Source organism: Abramis brama (assembly GCF_963993115.1).
Source record: "Abramis brama genome assembly, chromosome: 10".
NCBI classification, from domain to species: domain Eukaryota; kingdom Metazoa; phylum Chordata; class Actinopteri; order Cypriniformes; family Leuciscidae; genus Abramis; species Abramis brama.
The window spans coordinates 19712876-19731477 of NC_139972.1; the positions used below are offsets into that span (position 1 = coordinate 19712876).

Genomic DNA, 18602 nt, shown 5'->3' on the forward strand with positions numbered 1-18602 from the left:
TAGGGCCTGGTTTCACAGACAGGGTTTAGATTAAGCCAGGATTAGGCCTTCGTTCGACTGGGACATTTAAGTAGCTTTTATAAATGTTACTTGGAAGATAAAAACATTACTGTGTGCAACTCGAGACAAAACAATGGCACTGTAATATTTTAAGAAATGTCAGTGCAAGTTGCTTTCAGTTAAAACAGCAAAAACATACATTTTAGTCTGGGTCTAGAAGCCTTATCTGTGAAACCGGGGGTATGTGTATGGTAACATGATTCGGTATAACACCGGCCTTCATCCATATGCAGTGTGCAGTAGCGGCCTTTGCTGGGTTTCACTCGTTTAACTTGAAACGGGCCTCGAAACAGAAGGGGCCTCTGCTTGCGCTCAAAAAAGCCCTGTCCACCATTCATAATTCATTCATATTTTTGTTAAAGCTATTATTCACAAAAGGAAACTACTATATGTGTTATAACTATTTAGCTAGATGTTTTTTCTTTTTTTTTACTATGCTAATCATAGTTTCTTCTAAAATAATAATCACTGCAAGTCCCACTGGGACAGCCCAAAGTGTTCAGGTTGCCCACACTAAGTAGAGTGGGGCCCTTACAGGGCCTGTTGTTTTGCCCACTGTTAATATTATTTCAAAGTTATTTTCCAATGTAGGCTTGTGCATGATGTAGGCTAATGTTAAACTATATGCAGCAAATACTGCATGTATTGCTACATATAGCATAATTTATTGCTACATAAGCCATAAATGTATAAGCATAAGCAATACATAAGCAGTTTATTGCTACATAAGCCATAATTTTACGTTTTGGTAAAACAATGGTAATTTAGACATATTTCAAAATGATATCATAAAGGCTAACCGATATAACAAATATACAGCATATCGCATATTGTTTTATAAAAGTAGGTCCCATGTAAACAAAACCTTTATTATACAACAACAAATGAACTACCCAAGTCATGCGGTTAGACAGTGCAACAGGTTTTACAGGTAGGCTTGTCAACCCCAGCATAGCTGTATGGATATTGTGGATTACTTCCGTACATGTTGTATTTCTCGCTTAAAATGTCCGAGTTATTGCTGATCGCGGGTGTTGTGATTGGGGTGCTGATGATATTTCGTACATATGTAAATGGAGCGCGATGCAAAAGCAAGGAAAAACTGCATGGAAAGACGGTCATCGTTACAGGTAAAATTTCATTTTATTATTATTTCCTTTTAAGAATGTGTCAAGTCAATATATTCGTCAGTCGTTTTAAAGCACTTCATGTGAACTTTGTGATGGTGTGCAGGCAGTAACACGGGCATCGGTAGAGTCACCGCGGTGGATTTAGCGCGAAGAGGCGCGAGAGTCATTCTGGCCTGTCGGAACCAAACACGCGGCCAAGCTGCTGTTGATGTTGTGCAAAGAGTGAGTACATTGTCCTAAGTTACTAAATATATGATATTACAGTTATATTATTGATATTATGATATTATAGTTATATTATTATAAATAACGTATACACTATGTTTTTGTTTCTACACAGGAGAGCGGGAGTAAAAATGTGGTGTACATGCAGCTGGATTTGGCCAGTTTGAAATCAGTGCGCTCCTTTACGGAAACCTTTCTCAAGACCGAGAGAAGACTGGATATTCTTATCAACAATGCAGGTTGAGTTTTCTTTAATTCGCAAACATATCATTAACTATAAAATATTAATTCAATAGGCTATTTTAATCATTAAATACACTAGCATTCAAGCGTTTGGGTTAGGTTTTAATGCTTTTGAAATTGTCTCTTAATCTCACCTTGCATTTAATTGATTTAAAAAAAAAGAATACAGCAGAAACAGTAATATGCTGAAATATTATTACAATTTAAAATAGCTGGTTTCTATATTGAATATACTGTATGTATCTAATACATATCTTATTATCCTTAATAGTTTTGTGGAACCTGATACAGTGTTTTCAGGAATAGATTTCTTTTTTTTATTAAAAGAAATTTAAAAATAACAGCATTTATTTAAATATAGAATGTGAATGTTTTTACTGTCACTTTATCAATTTAAAAAAAGGTTTTAATTCCTACCCTTCCTTAATCTTACTATCTCCAAACCTTTAGGTAGAAAGGTAGTGTATTAATACGTATTCAATACATTAATTAATAAAAAAAAAACACAATATTCAATGTGGACTCCATTTTTTATTCCATCTGATTCCACCAGTGCTGGTTTTGTAAGGGATATTTAATCAAAATCATATGTAAGTCCATACGTAATGCATGATATCTATATTTTTAGGAGTTTATATGCAGGGCACTACTGAAGATGGTTTTGGTCTTATGTTTGGCGTCAATCACCTTGGTCACTTCCTCCTGACTAACTTGCTGCTGGACAGATTGAAAGAGTGCGCGCCAAGCCGCATTGTCACCGTATCTTCATATTTACATAATCATGGTAACCTTGACTTTGACACTCTTCGCACACACAAGGAGTTTGGAGTAGGTGAGTCTTTCTGGAATGTCTTCAGGATATATTCCCACAGCAAACTGTGCAATGTGCTCTTCACACATGAGCTCGCCAAAAGGCTGCAAGGAACCCACGTGACCTGTTACAGCCTCCACCCAGGTCTGGTATTTTAGCTCTATCAAGAATTTCATAAGTAGGCACAATTGATATAAGTTTACGCTACACTACTAATTTCAAGATTCTAAGCAGAAACCTTGAGATTCAAATTTTTTTTTGCATCACAAGTAACATTTTTGTCAAGTTGTGAACATACTTTTGACTTGCAGTGTTTTATATCATGCAATGGCTAACCATTCATACAGACACGTTTGTTTCTCCAGGTGCTATAAACTCCGATTTGGCCCGCAATTTGAATAAAATGTCTAGGAGGCTATTGAAAGGCATCGCAGCTCTGTTCTTTAAGGATGTAGAGGCTGGTGCCCAGACAACTCTACACTGTGCCGTGCAGGAGGGCATTGAAGCCCTGAGTGGCAGGTATTTCTCCAACTGTGCTGTGCAGAAAGTGAAAGCCAAGGCTCAAGACGATGCTGTGGCCAAAAAACTTTGGGAAGTGAGTGAGACATTAAGTGGTCTGTCCTGAAACCACTAAGAGACTTGCATAAGGTATATGTTGTACTCGCTACACATGAGTGTAATATTGTGAATTATAATTTTTAGCTACTATAATCACCTGTTTTGCAGATTTATGAAAAGACCATGAGACTTGTACCTGACTTTGACTTTAAACCGATGATCCTCATGAGTTTACATTGTTGAAATTTTCACTTGGAATAAAACATTTTATTTGGGACAGATTGCCTTGTTGTTATTATTGTAGTTAATGCAATGCTTGTTACCTCCAGAGAACCATTATCATTAGACATGTGCCGGTATTCGGTAATACGACAGGCCTATATCACAATAATGAATATGTACAATATTGTTATTGCGGGCACTTCAAAATACAGTGAATAATTATTTATTAGGAATTATTCAGATTTTTAGAATGCATTTTAAGAATACTTTACCCAATAAGCTTTTAAAATGCACAACACTGCTGTATGCTGCGTCAAAGAGGCACGCGCACTGATGTAAACAAGCCCAACCATAGACTGTAAAAAAAAGTTTATTGTATTTAAATGTTCAGTTCTTTTAGTTACAGGAAAAAATTATTAAACCTGTTATAGTACGACAACACTTTGTGGGAGGAAATCAGAAACACTCATTGCTTATTAATTTTTCAGTTGTTGACAGCAGGTTTGCAGACATTGAGTCTGTTGACATTTTAGGGCAGGGTTTTGTTTTGGCAAATGGCCAAAATTGTGTTTGTCCCACCCAAACCAGTGTAGCAGAAATACTGCCCTACAGCCAATTTCATTGGTCAACAAGCAGCCTTTTATCAAGAAATTAAATTAAAATTAAAAAATAAAACTTCCACCCCCGTTTTTATAGACAAGGATTAAGCCTAGTCCCAGATTAAAATGCATGTTTAAGATGTTTTAGCTAAAAGCAACTTAAAATATGTCCGTGCCATTGTTTTGTCTCAAGATGCACACCAGTAATGTTTTTTTCTAAGGTATGTTTATAAAAAAGCTACTTAAATGTCCTAATTAAACTAAGGCCTAGTCCTGGCTTAATTTAAGCCCTGTCTGTGAAACTAGGCCAATGTGTACAGATCAGAAATATCATGGATGCAGCTTTGCACAGCATTTATTAATCTAGGTTAATATTCATCTTTACATACTAATGTATTTTTAAAAAGCTGTAACAATAATGTATTTAGAACTAACATAAATTAACATTAACCAAAATAAACTATAAGAATATTTCATTATTAGTTCACGATACCTAATGCAATAGCTAATATTAACAAACAGCCTTATTGCAAAGTGTTAGCAAATATATAATCGAAAAGAAGTGTTGAACACAACAAATGCTATGCACATTGCACAATTATTTATTTTATTTTATTTTGTGACAAACCAACAACAACAAAAAATGTAATGTGGTATAGCAGTCATATTGCATTGAGTTCCTGATGTGATCTCATAACTGAGCTATCTTCTGGTGTAGAACAGCCTTCATATCTGCACACTGCAAATTGTCTGCGATTGTAGTGAAGAAGTGACGCGTGTCGCGTCCCTGCAGGGCAGTGCAGCTGTCGGGATATGCCGAGAGCACAGCCTCATAGTGGGTCAGAATCTCCAGTGCACACAGGAACAGCACCTCTGGCTGGCCAGGTATCATCACCTGCACATGGAGCACATGACAGAAGAGCTGAGTCATCACAAACAGAACTTCCTGACTGCAAGCTCCAGAGGATTTGGGGGATGCGGCCGTGGACTGCAGGGGAATCTTCTCTGTGACTGAGCTGATAATGCCCCTCATTGCATTGGCGTAAAGCCGTCCTGTATGCACCCAGCCTTGAGGTGGCAGCCAATCAGAACAGCTGGAACTGCAAAGCAACTGGAAGACACGCAGAAGAAACACCGATAGGCGCATCTCTCCGGCAAACGAACGTAGGTCAAGTAACGGAAGGAAATCAACGTATTCTAAAGAGTATGGCACATAAAGTTTGCTTGACTGTAAAAGCTCCTGTAACACTTTCAGAAGTCTTTCCCATTCCCCAGATGTGCACCACGGGAGCAACTGACACACAGCTACTAACAGGCCCTTACTGAACATGTTAAGGTCATCTGGTTTCAGCAGGTTTAGGGAGAGAGATTCCAGCATTGTCTCATGAACACAGTCTGAAAGAGCGCAGCATTCTAAAAATGCTACAAGTCCAGTACCTTGTCCATACTGAGGCAAGTCCAGACTGGACCACTCCTGCTCTGGAAGATCACAAACTGACAACAGAGAACTTGGAACTTCATACTTGAAATGTTTTCCCCACACATCCTTCAGGTAAAACCGCATGGTCCAGTCCAGTTCCTCCAATTTGCTGTAGAGCCAAGAGAGAGCTCTGGACCAAACATCAGGTGCATGGGCCACTTCCTTCCCAACAATTATCCCCAGTGTGTGCAGTACAGACAATAGCAGGTCTTTGGACTCCATGGAGATTGGTGTCTCACCTTCTACAGGCTGGTCCCAGCACCTATTGCACTCATTCAAGAGCTGAGCTAGACAATATAAAAGCGGGAATGGAGAGCAGCTCATTATCCAATGTGCTGAATCAGTCATGGTCTCCTGGCTCAGTGCGCACTGAAGAAGTCGGAGACAAAACTCTAATTTGCTTGAGCTGGGAGATACTGGGAGAAGGTACGGCTGGACAAACACATGCAAGGCTTTTTCCGGAGGAAGGAAACTCCGCTTTTCTCCCATGCTTCCAGTTATGTTGCACTTCATCATCTCAGTCAAGAATTGTAGAAACTGGTTCTCCTCTTGAAGTGAGGACAGCTTGCTCCACACTGTGTCCTGCAGGCATCTACACAGCAGGTTGTAGTTTTGAACTCCTGGTGAAGACACGAGACCTGAGAGCTGCAGGAGAATCTCGGCTATCAGAGTGTGAGCTCCCAGGTTGACAACAGCCATGTGGCAGCATCGCCGCAAAGTGGCTTCGGGGTTCTGGAAAGCCACTCGGGCAACAGCAGAGACTGCTGCATCAAGGTTGCTATTTGCACCACTCTGAATGATGCTGTTGAAGGCCATATTGAGCTCCTCAGAGAAGCCTATAGTTACCGAACTGGGAAGAAATCCATGAAGACCTTTTCTGGAGATGGAGAGCAATTCTGAAAGTGTAGCATTTTTGTCAGGTAAGGACAAGTGGGAAAATATGTCTACAATAATATCCTTGAGCTTTCTGCAGGGCTGAACATCAGCGTCACTTTGACATTTAGCTGTAAGGGTGGAGATCAACGTCATCAAAAGATCTTTAGTTTGAAACACACATGCATTTCTCTCTAGGCACTGAATCCACTCCGCCTCATTGACATTTTGACTTAGTTTGGAGGCAAACAGTCCAGGAAGGCCTTCAAACCCCTCAAGATGATGGTCCAAGATGGTCATAGAAATATTTGCTACTTCTGCTGCAGAACATTCAGGAACAATGAATGATAAAGACGCCAGTAAGCCTTTCAAAGTTACTCTCAAATTATTCAAAGTCTGCCCATTTCCAACCAGATCTTTAGCAAGTGATGGCTGCTCCAAAGACGGCAGAACTCTGCCCAGGCTATCTTTCAGACGGATCGCCGTGACACTTGGGTCATTGCTGGGCATCTTCAGAAGCCCCATAACCTCCCAGGAGCATATACTCTCAAGTGTGACCTGCATGGCCTGGATGAATGTCATTCCACACGGCTTGGTCTCAGCAGGAGTGAGAGCGGCAGCGAGGTCTCTCCGAGCCTCAAGTATGACCTCAATCAAGTCAAAACCATCATTCACTTCATCTCTCTTTTTAAGACTCACTATGCGAGAGATGTTCTGGAGTTGAACTTCAATGGAGAGATCAGCAGCACTGCTTAAAAGGTAGTTGGTATACAGTGTGTCCATGCAATTTGAAAGGGCAAAATTACACAACTCAGAGGAAGTCAAATGCTCTTTTATTTTCCTCAGCCCCTCAAATAAGATATACACCATACATGTAGATGTGGATTCTGGGTCAGGTTTGAATCTTTTTGATGCCAGTGGTGATGGATCGGTCGTGGACGTCATGGAGCGTGAACACTGAGCCGTAAAGAGACGGTCTAAGGCGTCAAGACATCCTCTCTTGCCCTTCAGTATTTCCCACCACACATCCAAAAGTAGCTTCACATCTGCCTCTGTGCTGCTGCTTGTCACATGATCAACCAACAGCTTGAGCTCTTTGCACCGTTCAGCTGGTTGAAAGCACAACAGCAGCTCCACATAGATGGTAGGAAAGCTCATCGACTTTACCAGCTCAAACAGCACAATGTGATTAATGTCAGGAAGGCTGTTCTGTATGGCAAACAATGGGTCTTCCTTCCATCTGATATCGATGTCCTCTTTGTTATTCACCTCTAGGATCTTGCTCCACACAATACAGAGAATCTTCTTTCTCCAATGGAGTTTGTCTTTGGAGTCTCTGAGCGAATGTACGCATATCTCATTGACAGCTTTAACAATCGGAGATCCAATCCGATCCCAGTCCTCTTTCCTCAGAGACGACAGTGGCTCAGGTTGACAGATTTGATTGGCCAATAAGAATCCTCCCTGTAGCACAGCTGTCTTCTCACAGCTCAGCCATGACTCTGAAAAAGAGGAGGTGTCTCAGGTAATGCTTCTTTCAGGCATGATAAATGATCTGATCTGAATAGTCTGATATTGTTTATTTGAAATGTGTATGTTTACTTTCATCCCATTTATTTTATAATTAGAATGAGTTTTGTCTCTTGCACTAAGTGTATGTCATACAATGCGCTGATACGATGCGTGAATAGGATGCTTTCAGAATTCTTGTCATATTGTTTGTGTGAATATAGATCAGATGGGACACTTTCTGATTATTTGGCGTTTCAATGGTGCTGTTTAAATCTAAGTCCACGTCTAAAATATGATACAAATTGTTACATCATGTCATCCTGTTCTAGTGTAGGTCAGATGATCGTCATGCTAATTTATAAGAATAAAAGAATGTAAACTTAATAAGCGCAGATAACGTCATGCATGAATTTAATGATGGCATTTCACGTAACCGTATAGAATTTCAACATAAAACTAAAGGTGGGAAAGAAAAGGGAACGCGCATTAAGTCCTAATAACATTTAAGTTAATCGATTTTTTTACCTTGCTCCATAACTGCAAGGCTTTCAGAGAAATGTCGCCAAATTAAGTAACAGTTAACTCATATCCACTGAATCCCCACACTGAGAAAATGATCACAGCCGTTTTCAGATGTTTATCTCTGGAAATCTGAAATGAACATTAGTTTTGATTCATCTGCTCAACAAGTTTGATTTCTGAGTAGTTTTCAAATGAACAGTGTGCTTCCGCGTCAACGTAGACGGATGGAGAGAGAAAGAGGGGAGCGCGTGTTCCGCTTGCTGCGATTCTCTAGCGCTCTCACGCGGACAATGAGGGAACAGTTTGATTCGAATCTTTTGAGTTAGTTCACCAAAAGATTCGTTCACTTACTTATTCAGTGACACTCTCTGCAGGTTATAATCATTCATTATGAGTGACAGACACACATTTTTGTTATGCTTACTGAAATGTGTAATTTTTACACAATTTGTCAAAGTTCATTCAGTTCGCTAAAAATATCAACTAAAATATAAGTCTGTAGTGAGCGTGGAAGTGAACGAACGAACTGTTCAGTTAAGACTGAACGACACACAACCAGTCGAATCAGTTTGAAACGAAACGAAAGAGAAAGTATACGTTACATGTTTGCATGGCGGTTTTAGGAAACAGGAATGATTGTCCTGAGGACGAGACTTGACATTATGTTTTGGACTTTTGGGGGTCTTACTCTAGCTCTTTTATGCTTAGGTAGGCCTTTTTATGAATGTATTTACAAATAAATAAGGATTGTATATTGCTGTAACGTTAGTCACCGACATATTTTCCTTTGCTTCCTTTGCTCGTATAATGTTATATTATGTCAAAAGTTGTATTATAAATATCAAATGATCGAATTAAACAGAAGTATTATGTACTATATCCATCATTTTGAAGGAAATAACTATTAGAGGAGTTTAAAGTCACTTTCATTTAGCAGTGTTGTTTATATTGGGAACTGTGCTTTACTTGTTAGGGCCTATTTTCATTTTAAGTTTTGTTTAGCCTCACATTTCATTTACAATTAATTGAGAATTAAGTTTATCCTATTATTATTCTCTGTATTTACGGATTTGTTTGTTTTGACAGGTGTGAATGGGAAAAACTCGGTTCATGATGTTCAATGGCTTCCTTGTCAGTTTGTGGATGAGAAAGTTCATATAAATGAAGAGGGCCACACAGAAACCAAGTATATCCACAGAGAGGCTGTGCTTCAGTTTGGTAATGTCGGTGACAGCCCTTTACATCCTACTATTACCTTCCTCGTCACAGGTAAGCGAAAGTCATTAGAAGTTGTAACCTTATTATTTCCTTTGCTCTTTAAATAATATACTGTGTTCATTTGTTGTGTCTCATGAAGGCTCTAAAGTGGATATGAGGCGTTATTTGGAGGGAGATGAGGATACATTACAGTGTGAGATTCGTAGATACAGCACTGGAGGGATTGTAATGCGCTGGCCTATTACAGGAGCGCAAGATCATGACGTCTGGTTCACCTGTACGATACGCCATACACAAGGCTTGTTCGTCATCACCACCTTCCTCAGACACACACCTACGGCTTCTGCCCAAGGACAGGTGGACTATCTAGAATGGATAACAGTTAATGATAGGGATCTCCTGACAACATCAGGTAACAATCAAACATGGAGGCAAGAGAGGCAGTGCCTCCTAAAAAAAAATTATGAGAAAGTAATCCACAGTACAAAAATAAAACAATGCCAATATTCAACTTGTTATCAATGCTTTATGTCGTATCACATTCAAACATGAAATGACTTGAAAACATGATCTGTGAGGGTTTTTAGTGAGCAATCAGTTTGGTGAAAGTAAAGGTACTCTGTGTCTGTGATCATTATGACACCTGGAGTGTTTACAGAGTTTTGATGACTGATGACCCGAATGCAAGTTGACGATTAAAAAGAACAGCTGAACATCAGATAACAAATAAAATATACATGAAAAATTTCTTTATAGTTATTTTTTGGAGTAAAGTTAAAAATGCTTAAATAAAAAATGCTTGATTTACATTGTTAATGTAAAAATACATAATTGGTTAATTGTAAGTTATGTTTATTTAACCTGAAAAATGTGTTAAGTGTAACTGAACATGAATTTACTTTACTTTTCTTTTTTTTAAATCATAAAAACAGTGAGGACTTTGCCTCCTCATTTCAAAACACCACTGCAATCAAGGGATTCTACTTTTACTTTTTCCTCTACCACATTTTAATGTTTCATCCTCTTCCATATGTTTTCCAGCTGCGATGGTTGTTTTGACCCGGACTCCCTCCGTGGAGGTGGGATTCTTGAAGGAGCCAAACCTGCACTGTCAGTTTGCAGTGGATCATAAACTGCCTAATGCAACAGTGCAGTGGATACTGCAGCGACACGGGGAGCGCACCAAACTCTTTAGCTATTCCAGCCGCACAGGGAGGGCTGAAGGTAGCGGAGTGGCTGTCAATACCATTGCCGCTGGAAATGCCTCCTTCAAACTTGCACCCACTAGAAAAATAAGCGAGGGCACATATATCTGCTCTGTGATGGTTCCTCCTCTCTATGGCAGCCATGATATTCCCCTTAGCCTAAGTGGTGAGATTAAATTGAATTCAATTGGCATTTATTTGTATAGAGCTTTTTACAATACATTTTATTTCAAAGATTACAAGTGTTTCAAATATTTAAGCATTGAAATCACACAAGGTATTCCACCCAAAAATTCTGTCACCCTCATGTCTCCAAACCCTTTGTGGAACACAAAAGAAGATATTTTGACAAATGTTTCAGTGATTATTTTCTCCATACAGTGAAAGTCAATGGACCACATTGATTTTCATTGCATGAACAAAAACAGTTAAAATCTTCTTCAAAATGTCTTCTTTTGAGTTCCACAGCAGAAAGTTATACAGGTTTGGAACGACATAAGGGGGAATATAATTTTTTTTAGGTGAACTATCACTTTAATGTTTATTTTTTCCCTTTCAAACTCCACAGAACAACCCCGTGTGTCTCTGAATGTGGGCTCCACCTTGTCTATAACACTTGGTACGGACCAGAAGCTAATATGCGACGCAGAGGGGTACTATCCTTTGGACGTAAACATTGAGTGGTACCGTGAACCGTTCGGGGGCAGCCCTACACCTTTGTTCCTGAAGAATGTTCTGTACTCAAGTCATCGACTTCATAAAGATGGCACATACTCGCTCTCAGCCTTCTTCCTTCTCCAGCCTAGCATGGAGGACTCTGGATATAAGTACACGTGCAGAGTTTCCCATAAGTCCTTGCTCACTCCCATCCGCAAGAGCTTTAGCCTCATAGTTACAGGTGAATCAGATGCAACACAAACACAGAATTATTCACACAATTGGAAAGTACCTAAATATCCTTTAAATATTACAAATGACCACTAGGTGGCAGGCATAATGTACAATTATGGCTGATTTTCAGAACTTTTCAATTTACTTTCTCTTTTTTTTATCACAGAACCCGACTCTACCTTGTGGTATGTCACAGCCATTGGATTCATAATTCTCATGGTAGCAATTCTTTATTATGCACTGCAGTATCTTGCAAGTAAGTCATTTGTTGTTCATAAATCCCTTTGAGTTATATTGTGCTTCCCACATTTGAATTGTTTGTTGCAAAATTTAACAGCAAACACTATGCAACTTATGTTCCTATTTGAACAATATGGTCACATTAGGAGCTAACATAAAAATCTTATTTTACATCAATAAGATATTATTGAAAATATTTATTTTATTATACGCAGTGTTGGGTAAGTTACTCTAAAAAGTAATTGCTTGTTACTAATTACTAGAACAATTCAAGGGCATGAACCTGCTCTTTAAATTCAGTCTGATTTAGAGTTAGGTTAATTTAAATAATAACTGCATAAACTATTCTTGAACTAAGTATTTAAATGGAGATGGTTACATTAAAAACAAACATTTTAATATTAGATGTTGAATTTTGATGTTAAATCCACTATTGTTTTATGTAGAATTGTTCTATAGTCTATACAGTATTTAATTCAATTATGTCACATTCAAACTTGAAATGACTTGAAAGTGTGAGGGGGTTTTAGTGAGCAATTGATATTACAGAAGTAACTGTGATTAAATAACAGAAACATTTTGAGTAATCCCATACTTTACTTTTTCAAGGGAAAAGTAATTAAATTGCAGTAATTAATTACTTTGTAATGCATTACGCCCAACACTGATTATACGTAAAATGCAAAGAGAAACAATTTCCTAAATAATTTTTCTTTTTGGAAAACACAGTTTTGATCTCAGCATCCTGCATCCCATCTCCCAATCCCAGTTATTTGTCATCAGTTCACAGTGTGGCTCATAAGTAAAGAATTAATCAAAGAAATCTGTCGATCGAAAGTTAAATGTTATCTTGAACAAAAACATTTTCTCCTTTTAGTTTTCTATTTACTTGTTCCAAGTCTAATGTTCTTAATACTTTCTCTTGTTTTAGGACAAAATGCAGCAAAAAAGGTAAGGGATAGCTTTAAAGAATAGAAGAGTAACAATAACATATTTTGTGCAAACTGACACAGACTCCAGCTGTATATGACTGAATATGAATGAGATGAATAGGTTCTCTGTACTGTTTATGTTTGTGTATGTGTGTGTGCTGTGTGTTTTACACGTCTTTGTGTACATGTATGTGTAATTACTGCCATATGTGGAAGTGTGACGTAAGTGTGTGTGTGTGTATATTTGCCATATGTCCAGTCTCATGCTTTATGTTTACCTTGTGTCTCTTATGTGCAGAGGTTTTGAGAGCTCATGCCTGAAGTTTTAAAGTACGCCGTCATGGAAACAGGCAACACATCCCTCCATCCCTCCCTCCGTCTGTCTCTCTCTCCCCTCATCCCCGCCATCTCCTGCTGCTGCATTCGCCAAGATCAGGTGCTCTTCATGGGAAAATGAGGAGTGTGTTGAGAGATGTAATTCCAGATATCATGGTTTACGTCCTTGTTTACTATGGCTGATAAGGCACTGTCTCTCTCCAAAATCCGAAGAAGAATTTACTCATTACTTTCTGGGTTGTATCGTTTTTGTACGTCTGTAAATAATGTCAATTGGGCAAGGAATTCATGATTGCAAAGTGCACTGTTGATTTTGATCATTTGAGTTATAAATTAAAAGTGGGGAAAGGTATTCAAAAAGAGCTCTTAAGTTGCATAAAGATATTTAAATAAAACATGCCTCTGATGCTTCAAATAATGTACTTGAATTGAATATGTGTAAAAATGTTAGGATATAAATAAAATCTGTGTTGAATTTTACATGTTCTGATTGCGTCAAACTGGAATATATCCATCATCAGAGAACTTTGTGTGATGTTTGCAATGCTTTTTTCTGCTTGCGGTGAAAGCCAACACCAGTGGCGCTCTGAGGCCTGTGGGATTTTGAAGTATTCTTGGCTAAATACTCATCTCTGGACCACACGAAGCCCCCCTGCGAGGCATCTCCCTGACTCCCAGTTATCTAAACAATAAACACTTCACTCCGGAATGGCAGCTGTTCCTAAATGGCACTTGGTACATTCCCCTTCTCACAGTACCCTCCTCATCTCTCATACACTCTCTCTCATCGCAGCTCTCTTCAAATGCACAATGGGGCCATTATAAGGAATCTTGTAAGTGAATTCAGAGTCTTTAGCCTCATGTGCATGCGATGATGGAGAAAAACTAGCTTTTGTTTTCATCTCAAGGTTTATCCTGTGGTGATGCTCTCTGGGCTCATTGGAAACTAGCGTGCCTGGTGGGTCAGTAGCTAGAGGAAGGTCAGTGCTCAGCCAAGCTTTGCAGTTCTACAGGAACAGCTGCCCTGGGACCGTATGAGGCTTATGCCTTGAGAAATCAAGAGTCTCTATTACACCAACTGCATAAATGATGGGCTGCCTGCCCTTGACCCGTGATCCGTTATTAGCCCTGTCAGTTTCCATTCGACCTGTTGGCACTTTAAACAGCATTCGGCAGTGACTTGTTTTTATTTCGGCTAATGGGTTGTGGAAGTTAGATCATTTTTCTAGCACTAATTAATCAATCAAGCTGAGCTAAAGAACGATTGGAGTTGATTAACCCTCTCCTAACCTCCATGTGCTGCAATTGGCGTCGACCATGTGGCGCTGGTTTCACCACAGATGGGATTTAAAAACAAACAGGCCTGGTCACTCTGGGAGTTGTAATCCAAAGAGAATTGAGGGAACGGCTTGTTTTGTTTCCAAAGCCCAGAAATACAGAGCCATGTGATTGCATGTGGTGGTCAGTGCTCTGGGGAAATCAATAATGGCTGAATTGGTTTTAGTTGGTGGATAAACATTTCTCTAATGGACTTACAGGCACAATGACAGGATTTTCAATTAAGCTGCTCTTAAAGAGACAATTCACACAAAAATGAAACTGTCAACATTTAATCACCCTCATGCAATGTTATTTTATTATTATTTATATGCTATTACTATATCTATTGTAATTTATTTTTATATTTTCAGTTTTAATTTTCATTTTAGGTTCAGGTTTAGTAATTTAGTTATGTGTATTTAATTATTGTTTATATATATATTTATTTTTAGGTTTAATTTATTTTAGTTTTAGTTTTTGTTATTTTGTCATTTTTAATACTTCAACTTAATTGTATTTCAGTTAGTTGCCAAGGCAATATTTCTATTGTATTTCAGCTGTATTTCATCATACAGGCTTGGAATCAATTGAGGGAGAGTAAATGATGAGAGATGTCATTTTTTAGTGAACTATTTCTTTAAAGGGATAGTTCACCCAAAAATGAAAATTCTGTGATCATTTACTCTCACCTCAAGTTGTTCCAAACCTGTATGACTTTCTTTCTTCTGCTATACACAAAAGAAGATATTTTAAAGAAGGTTGGTAATTAAACAGTTGCTGGTCCCCATTGACTTCCATAGTATATATTTTTTTCCTATATTGAAGTCAGTGGGGTCCATCAGACATTTGGTTACCAACTTTCTTCAAAATATCTTCTTTTGTGTTCAGCAGAAGAAAGAAAGTCATACAGGTTTGGAACAACTTGAGGGAGAGTAAATGATCACAGAATTTTCATTTTTTGGGTGAACTATCCCTTTAAGGACATATTTTATTACCTCTAGTCTGCTGTCTCTGTTTGTATGCAGAGCAAATTTGTTCTCCTGACTGTACCAGATGTTCTACTACTTTAGAGTATCTCAGCATTTGTCTTTGCAGACCTAATTTGTGTCAAATAAACTTGCTAGACATTTGTCTCCCATAAAATTCCAGTTTTCCAGTAAACGTTTCAACAGACACTTTTCGCTTTTTCCCTTAATTCTTCACCTTATCATCAGGATTATTTGACTGTTTGTCTTTTTATCCTGTCTTATTTTCCTCTCCATATGTCCCGCTCCCCCTTCCTGTCCTGTGTCTCTGTGTGTGTTTATTTTTCCTGTCCTGGCCTGTGTGGCCTGTGTTTGAAGTCTGGTGGCGTGAAGATCCAAAAGAGAGACTTTCCCTTGGATTCTTTGGTTCTCTGGTGAGGGCACTGGCTTCTTGCTCTGTCAGACCCCTCACATTTAATCGGTGAAATGGAATAGCATGGAAAGACTTCTGTGCTCGCTACACGCATCAATCTGTCTGAGGTTTCTGCCTTTTAAATTTGAACCTCTCTCGCTCATCTCTCCCGTTACTATCTTTCCACTCTCCTTACATCTACGCTCGGGCTTCTCCCTTTAGACAGCACTGCCAAGACTAAAGCTGACATTACGACTTGTATTATTTTTAGAGTGTGAGATAGTTGGTTGAGACACTGTGTCTTCTGACAGCACCTAATGACACCTATGAAGAACCGATATGTGTAGTAAAGATCAGGATGGAGATGTGCTAGACATCATGGTTATTTAATAGTTTGGGGATGTCCAGCTCTAAATAGAGGTTTAACTAAATCCATGCCTGGCCTTTAAGGTTCTTCACAGAGTGCTTCATCATTACAGATGTTGGGGTTAAGTGGGCCCAGCAAACTGGTCTGCCAATAAAATACTTGGTCTAAAAACTACCAAGATATAAACAAGTTTATGGCTGTGTAATTTAGCGTGTTCACAGGCATAAACATTTTAGCATCTGGAACATGATTTATACTATTTTGATATTTTGATAACTGAGACAAATCGAGTTATGAGATCATAGAAAAATGAGAGTTAGTCCTATAGCACATTTTCCACTAATGTATAAACTAAAAGATATAATAAACAATGGATGGCAGTTACTATATAGACATTTCTTGAAACACAAAAATATGTTATTATTTTTATTCAGTTATTTTTTCTTATATATTTTTGTGATAAATATAGGTTACAAGGCTGCATTTATTTTATTTATTTTTAAAAACAGTAATATTGTGAAATTGTCACGGTTCATAAATCCGTTGCCTCTTTCTTGTCTCGTGTTCTGTTGTTATGTGTGTGTGTGTACTGACTATGTGGGCATGCCGACTCATTAGCGCTCATCAGTAATCAAGCTCATCACTCCCGTCACCAGCTGCAGCTCATCTCATCTCCCTATATATGCTCACCACCTTCTCATCTCCTTTGTCAGATTGTTGTTTGTGGTATCACGGTTGTGTTCCAGTCTGCGTCTCGAGTCTTGTGCCTTCCTTGTTCCTGTTCGTGTTCCTGTGGATTTATTCTGGATTATTATCATCGTTGGATTCTTCTCACCGCACTGCTGCACTTCCACGCACCGGGTTTATCTGACCATCGGGGTCCCTGCGCCACTAACATGTCGATCCTGAACTTTGTCCTTCAGAAATACTTGCACTCAATAAAGAGCTTTTACTTGCATCTTGCTTCCTCCTTTTCATTCGTTACAGAACGATCTGACCTTGAACATGGAAGCAGCGAGTGGCTCTACAACTTCAATGGAGGCATTTATGAATAAATGCATGCAAAGAATGGACACTCAGGAGAGAAATCTCAACGAGACAGCTCGCGCTGTTCAGGCTCTAGTGGCGCAGGTGTCCGGGCTCACCCAGCAGATCCAACAGACCTCAGTTCCCACTGCGCCACCCGCACCGCCGATTCCCCCACCACCACCAGCGGACCCATCCCAGTCGGAGCCCCGCCTGCCTGTTCCTGAGGCTTATTCAGGTGAACCAAATTACTGTCGATCTTTCCTAACCAGATGCTCAATGCATTTCGCTCTACAACCCAAGACATTTCACGACGAGCGGACCAAGGTCGCGTTTGTTTTGGCGCTTCTGACTGGGAGAGCGGCGCTTTGGGGAACAGCGGTATGGGAGAATCAGGAAGAATGCTGCTCCTCGTTCCAGAGGCTCTCCAACGAAATGAGGCAAGTGTTCGACCGCGCCGTTGCTGGAAGAGAGGCTGCTAGAGTATTGGCGGAGTTACGACAAGGAGAGAGGTCCGTATCTGACTTTTCGATCGAATTCCGAACTCTAGCAGCAGAGAGCCAATGGAACGAGGAGGCGCAGTGGGACATGTTCCTGCATGGGCTGGCTGACCGCGTCCAAAGAGAAATCTATGCCATGGACCTTCCTACCAAGTTGAGTGATCTCATTGCTCTGGCTCTGAGAGTGGACGCACGTCTTTCTCGAGCTGACCGACGTCTTCAACCTAATCGTCCTCCTGGAGGGATCGAGGGACAACGCTCCGGAGGCAGGGACGCGGTCAGCCCCGTCAACGATCACGAGCCCATGCAGGTGGGTCGAGCCAGGCTTTCCCGGGAGGAGAAGGAGAGGCGGAGATCCCTGGGCCTTTGCATGTACTGTGGAGGAGCGGGACATTTTGCTTACAGCTGTCCGTTAAAAGGCCCAGCCCGACAGTAAGTATGAGGCTACTGTCGGGTGGGATCTCTGCCGAGAAGACCTCATCTACATCTACTCTCCTTCCGGTAAGACTCCGATGGTCAACTCACCTCCACGACTGTCGAGCACTTTTGGATTCAGGGGCTGAAGGTAATTTTATGGACCACACATTTGCACGCAAGTTTCAAGTTCCCCTCAGACCCCTCACGCACCAGATTGCAGTACACGCCCTCAACGGTCAAGAACTCCCCACCATTTCACTGGCCACCGAAGACATCACCCTCATCACATCAGGCAACCATACCGAAACTATTTCCTTTTACATTCTGGACACTCCTCTCGCACCCATCGTCCTTGGTCATCCCTGGCTCACCCGTCACAATCCCAAAGTAGACTGGCAGTCTAAGTCTGTGTCGGCGTGGAGCAGTTATTGTCATAAGTCTTGTCTTGTGTCTGCCTGTCCGTCTGTTTCTGTCCCTGTGTTTCAGGAGGAGGCAGTGGATTTATCTAACGTGCCCGCGGAGTACCTGGACCTGAAGG

The 18602-nt window shown here is 39.9% G+C and overlaps 3 protein-coding genes across 5 annotated transcripts; 2 read left to right on the plus strand and 1 right to left on the minus strand.

The window, feature by feature from the left end:
• The first annotated feature begins 936 nt into the window (after positions 1 to 936).
• Positions 937 to 3308, plus strand: dhrs13b.1 (dehydrogenase/reductase (SDR family) member 13b.1). Of its 3 annotated transcripts, XM_084127025.1 has the most exons (6): positions 973 to 1190; positions 1294 to 1412; positions 1531 to 1654; positions 2287 to 2613; positions 2835 to 3117; positions 3196 to 3305. In XM_084127025.1, the coding sequence occupies exons 1-5, from the start codon at positions 1046 to 1048 to the stop codon at positions 3092 to 3094; spliced, it is 975 nt and encodes a 324-aa protein (XP_083983151.1). In that variant the 5' UTR covers positions 973 to 1045; the 3' UTR covers positions 3095 to 3117; positions 3196 to 3305. The 3 variants fall into 3 exon arrangements, with proteins under 3 accessions (XP_083983150.1, XP_083983151.1, XP_083983152.1); XM_084127024.1 differs by having other exon boundaries at positions 937 to 1190; positions 2835 to 3308; XM_084127026.1 differs by having other exon boundaries at positions 2287 to 2490; positions 2835 to 3307.
• Positions 3309 to 4434: 1126 nt separating this feature from the next.
• On the minus strand, positions 4435 to 8467 carry gemin4 (gem (nuclear organelle) associated protein 4). The gene is made up of 2 exons (XM_084125547.1): positions 8239 to 8467; positions 4435 to 7703 (listed from the first exon to the last, which is right to left on the minus strand). Exons 1-2 carry the CDS (start codon positions 8246 to 8248, stop codon positions 4540 to 4542), a joined length of 3174 nt encoding a protein of 1057 aa, XP_083981673.1. The 5' UTR covers positions 8249 to 8467; the 3' UTR covers positions 4435 to 4539.
• A 334-nt stretch (positions 8468 to 8801) lies between these two features.
• On the plus strand, positions 8802 to 13537 carry dhrs13b.2 (dehydrogenase/reductase (SDR family) member 13b.2). Its single transcript, XM_084125736.1, has 8 exons — positions 8802 to 8943; positions 9322 to 9504; positions 9593 to 9865; positions 10495 to 10824; positions 11227 to 11556; positions 11716 to 11805; positions 12721 to 12740; positions 13020 to 13537. The coding sequence occupies exons 1-8, from the start codon at positions 8868 to 8870 to the stop codon at positions 13026 to 13028; spliced, it is 1311 nt and encodes a 436-aa protein (XP_083981862.1). The 5' UTR covers positions 8802 to 8867; the 3' UTR covers positions 13029 to 13537.
• The last annotated feature ends 5065 nt before the right edge of the window (positions 13538 to 18602 follow it).

What these genes read in the sequence shown, in the direction of transcription:
- dhrs13b.2 (XM_084125736.1), top strand. Translation starts at nt 8,868, where the DNA reads ATGATTGTCCTGAGGACGAGACTTGACATTATGTTTTGGACTTTTGGG. An exon ending in TATTCCCCTTAGCCTAAGTG is followed by an intron (nt 10,825 to 11,226) that starts GTGAGATTAAAT and finishes CAAACTCCACAG; the next exon opens with AACAACCCCGTGTGTCTCTG. An exon ending in TGCACTGCAGTATCTTGCAA is followed by an intron (nt 11,806 to 12,720) that starts GTAAGTCATTTG and finishes CTCTTGTTTTAG; the next exon opens with GACAAAATGCAGCAAAAAAG.
- dhrs13b.1 (XM_084127024.1), top strand. Translation starts at nt 1,046, where the DNA reads ATGTTGTATTTCTCGCTTAAAATGTCCGAGTTATTGCTGATCGCGGGT. An exon ending in AAAGACGGTCATCGTTACAG is followed by an intron (nt 1,191 to 1,293) that starts GTAAAATTTCAT and finishes GATGGTGTGCAG; the next exon opens with GCAGTAACACGGGCATCGGT. An exon ending in CTGTTACAGCCTCCACCCAG is followed by an intron (nt 2,614 to 2,834) that starts GTCTGGTATTTT and finishes TTGTTTCTCCAG; the next exon opens with GTGCTATAAACTCCGATTTG.